The following is an 11,189-nucleotide window of genomic DNA, read 5'->3' as shown; positions in this document are numbered from 1 at the left end:
TTTCCGAAAGAGGCATGCCCGTGCCTCTTACGAAATCATAACCGTGCTTCTCGCGGAAACAAAACCGTGACTCTCGTGAGAGAAAAAGAAAAAATAAAACATTATTTTTTTGTTTCCGACAGGCGCGGCCGTGACTCTCGCGAAAGCGTAACCATGCCTCTCGCGGAAGCAAACCCGTGACTCTCGCGAAAGAAAAAGAACAGAAAAAACGTTTTTCTTTTCTTTTCTAAGAGGCACGGCCGTGACTCTTGCGAAAGCACAACCGTGCCTCTCGCGAAAGCAAAACCGTAACTCTCGCGAAAGGAATAAAAAAATAAAAAAAAACGTCTTTTTTCGTTTCTGATAGGCACGGCCGTGACTCCCACGAAAGCAAAACTGTGTCTCTAGCAGAAGCAAAACTGTGACTCTCGCGAAAGAAAAAAAAACATGTTTTTTCGTGTAAAAAAATTAATTCTTTTATCCAAAAGCTAAGGAAGACAGGTAGAAAACCGAAATGTTGAAAAAATAAACAAAAAAAAACGTTTAAAAAGCCAAAAACGCGTTGAAAAAAACGATGTAAGCGAGACATAGTGTTGGCGCTGTGGCTCGACGCTACATCAACGGCCTCAACGCCGAAGTTGTCTCATCCAGATAGCACGGCCCAATTTATTGAGGCCCATGTACAGGATCAGAACGACGAGGCTGGGGAACAATGGCCGTCAGCCGCACGGCGCCCCCTAAAAAAAAGGTCAGCCGCACGGCGATACCGGGACCAGAACGAGTCCCGTCGACTCCGGCGGCCGGAGGTCAACGTACGCGGACCCCCACTCCCGTCTCGGCTCTGGCCACGGCTAATCAGGCGAGGCTCTCCGCCGCCCACGCCGCCAGGTTCGTCCCAGCCATCCTCCTCTCTCTCCAGCGATTTCCGTTGTGTGATTCGTCGGGGGTAAAATCGAGAACCGAGCATTCAGACAAAAATCAATAACAGTAGTGTTCTATTGCAAACAAATTTCTTCAAGTACAAACTACAAATCGTAAGTACTACAAATAATCTTGTGATTCATGCTAAAATCCGTAACATCACCAATCTTTATTTTTCATATGACATTCCTCGTTACTATGCAACATCGGCGTAGAAATCTTGGATTGTGATCCGGACTGCTAGTGGGATCCTCACCGAGTGGCGCTCGTTGCGCCAAGTCAGGCTGCCGAACGTGTAGCCGCCTTGCACCTTCCACAGAGGCGTCATGCTGACCTTGAAGGCGTGCACTTTCGTTGTCGCGTTGAAGACTAGGGTTGGTGGGTCGACTTTGATCCTCACTCCTGAGGGGGACTGTATATCGGCTCGGTAAACCGCGTCGACCTCGCCAACGTTCGTGACTGCTCGCTGCACCTTAATTGGACCCCTTAGCTCAGGAATGGCTATGGAAGGCAGGTTTAGGTGATATGCCGGCGATGTAGAAATGTTGCAGATAGCGTATTTCTGAATCGTGCAAGCGAAGAACTTGCTGTAGTCCCTCGGATCGATGTCGTAAACAAGGCCGGGATCGGCAGCTGCATTAGGATTTATGTTTCCTCCTCCATAGTCGAATGGGTCGGCGACCTTCCGGGGTAGTGCTTCTGCTAGCATCGGCATGCCATGCTCATCCTTGGTTGATGCTTTACCCATGCAAAGAAGAGCAAATCGTTGTTAAGAAAGTGTGAGTGGATTGATGAGGATAGTGTTTCATGTGGATATAATGTTTTAGGAATTTACCAGTGGTAACAATTGCTGATTTTAGGGCAGCGTGAGACCAATCAGGATGTACAGCCTTTAGCAATGCTACGACGCCTGCTACATGTGGGGTTGACATTGATGCCCCTGAGTCGAACACATATCCGTCTCCTGTAGCTGCTAAGATGTTCACTCCTGGTGCGGCTATGTCAGGCTGTTAAAGTAGTTATAATGGGATTAAGATAATTTCACCGTGTGAAGGTAGTGCTAACCTGTCAAACAAAATCATCTTAACGTCCCTATTTCTGAGAGAAATCTTACGATCAATCCCTACTAGTTGGTGTTTTTCCGAAAATTGTTTCTGGAATAATAGTATATATATTGCAAGGACAACAGAATGCGCTCATTTTAGCTTGTGTACCTTAAGAACTGTAGGGTACTTGGCGGACGGGCCTCTTGAAGAAAAAAATGCGACTCTTGGAGCAGGAACTCGGTTTCCTGTTATAGTACTTGCTGGCTCAATCTTGGCAATGGGCGAGCTGCTCAAGTTAAAGCACAGTTTATTGAGTCTTTAAATAATTGCTGGATAAAAGATAACATCTGTAAGCAACTAAGCATGGAAGGCCACAAAATAGGTTCTTACCCTTGGCTTCCAATGTATGTTGCAACTTGAAACCCGATATCAATGTCGACAATGACACATGCAATGCCCACACAATCTTCGGTGCTCAAAAGCTTATCTATGGTATATATTGCGAAAATAAGACCAAATGCCCCACCACTTTTAACATTTGTTATGGCGTCTGGGAGAATGTCTGCTGTTGGGCCAAAAGTTTCTTTAATGCATAGAACAATTTTTCCGTTGATTTCCGTGCCATTTAGTGCCTCGATTGAGCAGCTGAAAACAGAAAGACCACAATAATTGCTCAACTGGATTCAGATCTTAATGCCTAAGCAGAAAATGACATCTATTTATAAATGTAGTCAATTGAGAAACCGAATAGCATCTGACACACCTTCCACCTTGTACAAGTGGCTGGAACCCACTCTTGGATTCATTTTTTATCATGTAATAGAGTGATTGACCCTGCAAATATGAAAAGTTATGCATAAATATTGAGTGGTAAGTGTTTGAGGATGATAGGTGGAGCAAAGTTGCCTCCCAGGATTCTAACAAAGATCATGTTTGTGCATACCACGATGGTTTGATTGTTTCCAAGGGTAATGGCAGTTGGAAAAGACCGGTCGATCTTGCTCGTTGCGACTGTGATGACCCAAGGGGCTGTGTTAGAAATGACTTGTGGTCTAGGCCCGCTATTTCCCGCGCCATAAACAACGGTAATACCCTTCTGGACTGCATGGAGTGAACCAAATGAATTGTCATTATATTGGACTGATAGGGATAGGATGTCAACTCCATCATGAATCGCATCATCCAGAGCTGCTAGCAGCGCGGCACTAGCAAGCTGCACCTTCTTCGGGCCCTCGAATGCAACCTTGTACACTGCAAGGCGCGCTCGGGGCGCACCACCCCGTGCTACCCCTGCTGCCAGGCCATGGAGGCTGACCCCCTCTACTATTGCACCGGCTGCTGTGGATGCGGTATGTGTCCCGTGCCCATTAATGTCCCGTGCCGACATGTAATTGTTCGCTTGGTCAGCCTTGTCCAGACCCGCAGGATAGTACCGTGCGCCTATGATTTTCCTGCTGCAGTTGGTGCTGTTCCAGGCCTGCCCCAGCTGACACACACCCTTCCATCGTGACGGTACTGGTCCGTATCCTTCGTCGCTGAAGCTTCTTGATTCAGGCCAGATCCCTGCATCAATTGCATTTGCAGTGTTTTAGCAGGAATTTGCTTGGTGAAGATTTTTTTCTCTAATTTAACTTGTTAGCAATGAAGGACTGACCAGTGTCAACTATCCCGATAATTACATCTTCTCCATATTTGCTCCTCTGCAGAAGTTTACTGGGTGGCTGATGGTCCAGGTTCATGCCAAGGAAATCCCAACTTCTTGTGGTCATCAAGTCATGATGCTGATTTGGAGTAACGCTGATAACTTCAGGTAGCTCTGAACATGTCAAAAAGATACATGAGGAACTAAAATTCTAAATCAGAAGCCGCCAGTTAGTTATGTATATGTGGTGTATACATCACAGAGTAACAAAAAGAAAGGATCCTCATAACCCGAGAAAGAAATTGTCTGCTTCTCAGTTAACTACTGATAGTCCCAAGATCAAAATTTTCTCGCCCCTTATTTTACCCTTTCACGAATTCTGAAGTTTGATTGGACAATTCTCAGCAGTGACTTAAAAGTAGTTATTTTTCAGTCACCTAAGAAATAGGAAAAATTGAAATAATAATCAGGCAGGATCGTAAGGCTACTGCAGATGTGCAGCTTCATACTAAATGAGTGTACAACTACAAATAAGTTGTATTGCAGAAAAGAGACCATACATTGATCCGGAGTAGGTTTCCACAAAACGGGAATAAGAACCATATGACTGCCCACCCTCGAACTCATATCGATGATTAGAAAGATAAACAGCTTAACTAATGAGCAAATAATAATCACCAAATACGTTTCTTTCTTCAGAAGAAAGGATCATGCATCAGGATTGAATTCTCCAATTCGGTTATCTTAACAGGATAGTGTTAGACCATCAGAGAATTAGCGAAGCAATTTTTGTAGTAAACTTGGCCCACCTGCAAGATCTTGTGCTTGGTCATCTGTTAACATCGCTGCGAAGCCGGAGAAGCCATGCTTGTAGCTGTAAGTGATGGAGGCCAACGCATCTTCCTTGCTGAAACAAATCAACAAGTGATGAGGAAAAATAAAATGGCAGCCTTTCTCGGAATTGTCGAACGAAATACTCTGTCCTCTAAATGTATATTGCCATTCAGAAGATCAGAACCAAACTCGGAAAGATAGGAAGCTTGTTCTGAGGTTTACCTTCCAAGAATGGTGGTGAGCATGTCATGGTGCGAAGATGTTACCAGAGAAGGGTCATCATGTTTCTTCTCTCCCAGGTAAACGATGTACAGCTATGCGTGGAGAGGAACATAAAACATATCTTAGCATCGAACAGAACCAACACTATGCCATAAAATGCAGGGTGATGAATTGGCCATACCTTTTGAGATCCATACCCTCTGCTTATGTTTATCATAAGGCATAAGCATAGTAGGAGGTAAGCCGGAAAACGCCGAGGGGAAGAGTGGAAATCCATGTTGGTATGGAAGCACTTGCTGATATGATCCAACAACAGGTAATGGTATTTATAGGCCTGTTAGCCTCTGTCCTGTATGATGATGACTAATTGATTGTCCATGTGCAGAAAGGAAGGTCAAAGATACAGGCTCAGTTCGCATGAATCCAATCTTTTGGCTATCGACGCCAATTTCCTCCATGAAGTTCCCTGGAACTAGCTCAGCTGAAACGCGTTGCGTTTCTCCCCGCTCCAGCATTCTCCCATTTCAAACCTGTAATATTGCACTTATTTTCCCTCTCCCGAAGCACGGTTTTTCAATTTGTTCATTCGCATGTTAAGCAAATAAATGAATTCATATCATCTTCTCTACAAGAACTAATGAAGACAAAAACGTGTGGCGTGCAGTGCAGGCAACGAAGTCCCAGAAGATGCTGCCGGTTGCTGTAGGGAAGAACAGCGCAGGGCTCCGTTCAGACAGGGAATCCAATCAAGGGCCCTCCGGATGGTCTCGTGCGCGTATTGAAGGTGCGGTGGTTCTCAATCGGCGGCGGGTTTTGTATGCCTTTCCTTTTCCTCGGCGCTGCATACGATTGTACGGGTCCATCACCCGTGGCTGTGAGCGATCCGTAGAACATTGACTTCCTGATGAGGGAGCATCTCTTCCATCTCTTCAGGGGAGAAGATTGACTTGACTAGTGCGTCGACCATCCATGCCATACGTAGTGCCAGCTCTTCCACTGTTATCTTGGAGACGTCACTGCAGCCTGCTGATCTTTTGTTTCTCTTCCATTCCTAAATACACCATCTGTTTTTAAATACAAGACGTTTTGGCAATTCAAGCCTCTTTTAAAGAATTACCAAGTGTATTCTGACAGTGTAAATATGAGCTCTGACTTTGATTTGTTTAATATCTGTTTAATGGTTACAAATTTAAACAGATACGTATTAAACAAATATTTAATGCTTACAAATGTTTAAATGGTTACAAATTCATGATAAGAATTCGCCGCAAAAAAATCATGATAAGAAGTGCTTTAAAAGACGAACCTGACAATATCAATTCTGTGTAAGTCTCGATTTTGAGAATGATATGCATCTTACATAAATGATAAAGTGGTGTTTCATGTCTGCATCATACGGCTCGTTTCACCATAATGGCGTGGATTTTATTGGTATAGTCAATGACGCATTTGCCAGGAAAGCACTTGGAGATTGATGGTCAATTTTCGTAACCAGTCACTGGTCGTATACTACCAAAAAAATTTGTTTTGTTTGTTGTTATATTGAAATATGGATTGTTAAAAATATAATCAACGTTGAGTAACTTTGTCAACTTTTAGACTTGTGCAGACAAATGTGTGCTGATGTGCATTTGTGCCCATGTTATATCAGCACCAATCTTCACGTAAAATTAAATGATATAGAAGTTAGATGAGACTTTGTTAATTCTCATCCATATGAGAATTAAAAAATTTATATTTTTTTTACTTAGTGCTTCTAGGGCTCATCTAGATGTGAAATAGTTATTGCACATCTAGGTGATGTCATCCTTATTTGTATTGTCTTGTTTCCCCCTCTCCACCATCTCTGTTCTTTTTTATGTTTGGCGGTTCTCGTACATTTCTTATGTGTCATCGTTCTGTAGTGTTGTAGGCCTTTTTTCACACTTCTTTTTTTCTTTGAGAAAACTTCTGATTTATTCATCAATTGTCAAGGAGTATAAAAAACATCAGAAGTAAAAATTATATCTAGGTCCGCAGACCACTTAGTGACGACTACAAGAATTGGAGCAAGCCGAAGGCACGTCGTCATCATTGCCCCTCCCTCGCCGGAGCCGACAAACCTTATTATAGTAGACCATCGGAAAGACCTCATAGAACCAGCACACCATAATAGCGACCACCGTCGATGAAGAGAAGTGTAGATCAGAATGATGCAACATGTAGGCACACATACGCATACGAACGAAGACCGATTCCAAACGGATCCACCGAAGACAAATGCCAACCGAATCCCACGAAATTAGCCGGAGACACACCTCCACACGCCCTCCGACAACGGTAGAAGCACCGCCAGGACGGGGGCTAGGCGGGGATAACCTTGATCCATCTTTAAAAAGTCACGCCAACTCGTCTTCTTGAGCATGGCAAAAAAACTAATAAAAAACACCTAAAACAGCGCCTCCATTGTCCTAGAACCACAAGAGACGTGCCGGATCGGCGGCGCCGCCGACGAGAGGCATGACAAATCCTAGCGGAGCGCCTTCGGGTCGCTAGAGCCAAGGGACACAGACGTGCGCTTTTTGTGCTTCTATTGTTTGGGCCTATTTTATCATACGGGATGTGTGTCGTATTTGTCAATCCAAAACTAAGGAAAGCACATGAAAAAACCCTACATGGGTTCTTTTCTGCAAATTTAAATTTTTTGGTGAAACAAAAAAATGTCCATGGATTTTAAAAAATATCCATGATTATAAAAAGATGTTCATGAATTTGAAAAGTGTTCGCAAATACGAAAAATGTTCGTGAATTTTTGAAAAATATTTATGATTGCTTCTTAAAAAGTCATGAGTTTAAAAAGGTTCACAATTTTCTTAAAAAAAGTGTTGTCACCAGAGGCATTTACATATATGCACTTTTTTTAGAGGGAAACATGTGCACTTTGGAAAAGGTTTTTCTAATCTCGAACGGGTACCTCTGACTAATTTGTGATTAGGCAAGGTTGACGCCTAAGAATCGGGGCCCAGCAAAACTAACAGGACAAGATTACAACTCCATCTGCCGCTAATGGGCCTGAACCGACGGCAAGGCTAAATTTAGCGTAGAACCGACGGACCGAATATCCTCTCCCCACGTTTAATCGTCGGTCCGCCTAATTTATACGCGGCGTGCTCCTTTATAACCGACGGTGGTGGAACCGGGGCGGAAGGAGAGAGAGGAGAGGAGACAGATATTTCCCCCGAGCCGAGGACAAGTCGTCTCGTCCCGTGCTGCGTTTCTCCTCCTCCCCCGCTCCTCCCCCATTCGCCGTCCGCGGTTCTCTCCACCGAACAAGGTGATTCCCCCCTCTCCTCGCCCTCCCCCCCGTCGGCCGATTCGACGTTTCCGTGCTCCCCCGGGGTTCGATTTCTAGCGGTTGACTCCGTCTCGCGATCGGTTGTTGCGGTTGCGCCGTCTGATCGCCCGCTCCTAATCTCGCTCCGAGCCGACCAGATCTCAATGGGGCTGTTCGGTTGATTTGTTGGTGTGCCGATTTTTGGCCCCAATCGGTTGGTTTCCGCACCTGGTAGGCCGGTTTTCTGGAAATCGGGCGTTTGATATTGGGGATTCGCTTAGGTTTGCGGGCGCGATTTGAACCGATCTGTTCGTGCGAGCAGTTTAGATAAGTGCCTTGTTTTTTGTTGTCGGCGTATGTGATTGTGGGCTGGTTTAGATATTTCGTGATGCGTCTAGAACGATCAATTTTGGAACATGCTGTTTGTGATTTAGGAAATTTGTGGGCTGATTTTAGGTTCTCCCTTGGTAGTTAATAAGGAGGTAAATTACTTTGTATGGTCTTCTACTTTCTATGTGGATTTTGGAAGTGACCAAGGATGGGGCTTGTGCTTGCGTTTTGCACACCGTCCCTCGTTTTTTATGCTGAATGTCCTGTGCACTTAATTCGATGTTGTACTGTTGAGTACCCTCCGTATTGCGTGACTATATCTGCCTTAGATATTTCGTGACTATAACTCTGAATTTCTTAAATTTCATCAGCTATAATGATAATAACTTAATAGAGGTCTTAAGAAGAAATTCAGATGCAACTTCTGTCAGCACCTAGTAATATCCTACTATCTAGGAACTATTGCATATCAGTGGCTCAGTTCTAGCTTATACTCTTCTCAGAATGAATGTTGAAATTTCAGAATTAACGTATTGCTGGACGGTTTGTAATTGTTTGGGATGTTTTGCAGCTCACACATCAAGACAATAAATAGAGCCTCGTTTGTTTGGGGCCAATCAAACCAAACAACAAGTTCATGTCTGATCTCGACGTCCAGGTTCCAACTGCTTTTGGTATGCACTCATTTCATTATCTCTTCATTAGGGAATCACACCTGCCAATCTATAGCAATTTGAGTCCTTAACCTGTAGATTGTGTTTCTTTACGTTCCCTCTTCCCTGAATTAACCTATAGACTGTTCTCAATATCTAATCTCAGTAACCAACAGCATACCATTATCACTAGATTATAAGTTGTTGTATAGCTACATATATGTATCATGCTGGACAAGAGCTTTTGCTAACCTTCCCTAGAGGCACAGGTACATAGCTTGTCTGCATTAATAAAGATGCACAGGCACAGATCACTATATTACAGAAACATGGATCATTTGTTTTGCCTATAAATAACCTATAGATTGTCTTTACTTACGTTCTCTCTTACCCTAAATTACCTAATAGATTGTTCTCAATATCTAGTTCTATCAACTAACAGAATACCACATCTAGTTGATTATGAGTTAGTTGTTGTATACATATTTATCATGCTGGACAAGAGCTTTTCCTAACCTTCTCTAGAGGTGGTACTAATGCATATCTTGCATATCTTATCTGTATTCTGAAGATGTGTGTTCACAGATATCTATGTCACAGAAACATGTATATTTTTGGTTTGTCCTACAGTCTAACACTGATTTGTGAATCCTCTGGCTGCCTTGCCTATTATACCTTCTACCGAGAAGTTGACTTCGCATCTTCTTTGTAGATCCGTTTGCTGAGGCAAATGCTGAGGACTCCGGCGCTGGTGCTGGATCAAAGAACTATGTGCATGTGCGTGTCCAGCAGCGCAACGGAAGAAAGAGTCTGACTACTGTTCAGGGCTTGAAGAAAGATTACAGCTACAACAAGATTCTCAAGGATCTCAAAAAGGAATTCTGCTGTAATGGTACTGTAGTCCAGGATCCAGAACTAGGCCAGGTACAGCGAGGTTCTCCTATTTTGTTGAATCAAAGTTCTCTAATGTAAAGGTATATATGCTGATGAGTTATCTTCTATATTTCCAGGTCATCCAACTCCAAGGTGATCAGCGTAAAAATGTTGCTACTTTCCTAGTTCAGGTAATTTACGATGCTATTTTATATTGTCATACATATTGACTGTTGCGTCGTTCATCTTCTAATTTGACAATTTCTGTTTGGTTAGGCTGGACTTGCAAAGAAAGAGAGCATCAAGATTCACGGATTTTAGGCAACACACAAATGCTCGTGTGCTGTCACCGAAGCCTGGAAGTTGTCGTATACTTGGTATTGTCACATCTAAGACCATTTGAATTGCTAGTAGTCACGTGAGGCATCTGTGTTTGATGCACTTTTACATCCGAGACATTTGAATTTGCATCGGTGTGTTGATGCAAGTTGTCCTTCACCATGGTTTGTATGTGCCACCAGTATGGCAGTATGGTTTATCCAGGTTATTGTGCACTAAATAAATGTACTTCAGGCTTATCTTCTCATGGTTGTGTGCTCTGTTCGTTTTTTTTTGTTTGCCTGAATTTGTTTATTTTCTCATGGGTGTGCTCCATAGGTGCCTAGGCCAGGGACACTTCTTCCTTTTTGTTTCTTGATATGACACAGCTGGAGCATAGCTGGAGTAGTTTCTTAGGGCCATCTAGTTCTAAGCTTCGCAATGTTTATATGTAGCACCGGTGAATTTGGTAGTAGTAGTAGTATTGAAAGGGGCAGATCCCTACTTCAATTGTCATCTGACGACTCTTCCCTAGCTGTGGACTCTGACCTCATGCAACAAAAGAAAATCAAAATCAAATGAATCTGAATATAACCAATCTATAGATGACTCGGTGACGGCCTCCTAAACCCAAGTTTTCATCTCTTGCTCTAGACATCGCTGCTTGCCCGTGCCAGTCCATGAAAGGAGGATGAAGGTATTGAACTGGAGGATGCTGGAACAGTGGAAGAATAACTCTGGGAGAGGCAAAAGAGAAGTCCAGAGAGACCTTGACCCAGTGATGCAAATTTCATAGTACTCCCTCCGTGCCCAGAGGCAAAAGAGAAGTCCAGAGAGACCTTGACCCAGTGATGCAAATTTCATAGTACTCCCTCCGTAAAAAAATATAAGAGTGTTTAAATCACTAAAATAGTGATCTAAACACTGTTATATTTGTTTACAGAGATTCACTATTCTGTTCTTTGGATGACAGTGATCTTGCGGTTGTTTTAGGAAGATCCCTGTTCGTGACAGTAGAACGTTATAGTATGTGAAGCTAATGCATCAAATAATTGTTG

General features: G+C 43.3%; 2 protein-coding genes and 1 long non-coding RNA gene across 4 annotated transcripts; 2 read left to right on the top strand and 1 right to left on the bottom strand.

Annotated features, from left to right (window-relative positions):
* The first annotated feature begins 679 nt into the window (after positions 1-679).
* On the top strand, positions 680-5,754 carry LOC123062293 (uncharacterized). Of its 2 annotated transcripts, XR_006429608.1 has the most exons (6): positions 680-867; positions 3,653-3,756; positions 4,340-4,721; positions 4,807-4,960; positions 5,030-5,176; positions 5,309-5,754. It is a non-coding gene; the product is annotated as an uncharacterized lncRNA (long non-coding RNA). The 2 variants fall into 2 exon arrangements; XR_006429607.1 differs by having other exon boundaries at positions 3,653-4,721.
* LOC123062292 (subtilisin-like protease SBT3.8) lies at positions 967-4,966 on the bottom strand. Its single transcript, XM_044485751.1, has 10 exons — positions 4,826-4,966; positions 4,645-4,736; positions 4,398-4,495; positions 3,601-3,762; positions 2,890-3,509; positions 2,710-2,780; positions 2,337-2,591; positions 2,115-2,232; positions 1,736-1,907; positions 967-1,638 (listed from the first exon to the last, which is right to left on the bottom strand). Exons 1-10 carry the CDS (start codon positions 4,919-4,921, stop codon positions 1,097-1,099), a joined length of 2,226 nt encoding a protein of 741 aa, XP_044341686.1. The 5' UTR covers positions 4,922-4,966; the 3' UTR covers positions 967-1,096.
* Positions 5,755-7,759: 2,005 nt separating the features above from the next.
* LOC100682465 (protein translation factor SUI1 homolog) lies at positions 7,760-10,399 on the top strand. The gene is made up of 5 exons (XM_044485749.1): positions 7,760-7,957; positions 8,859-8,961; positions 9,653-9,864; positions 9,951-10,004; positions 10,090-10,399. Exons 2-5 carry the CDS (start codon positions 8,925-8,927, stop codon positions 10,132-10,134), a joined length of 348 nt encoding a protein of 115 aa, XP_044341684.1. The 5' UTR covers positions 7,760-7,957; positions 8,859-8,924; the 3' UTR covers positions 10,135-10,399.
* The last annotated feature ends 790 nt before the right edge of the window (positions 10,400-11,189 follow it).

The sequence above is a fragment of the Triticum aestivum genome, chromosome 3A, assembly GCF_018294505.1.
Source record: "Triticum aestivum cultivar Chinese Spring chromosome 3A, IWGSC CS RefSeq v2.1, whole genome shotgun sequence".
NCBI lineage: Eukaryota > Viridiplantae > Streptophyta > Magnoliopsida > Poales > Poaceae > Triticum > Triticum aestivum.
Note: the sequence above shows the minus strand (reverse complement) of the source record. Positions and strands in the feature narration are given on the sequence as shown.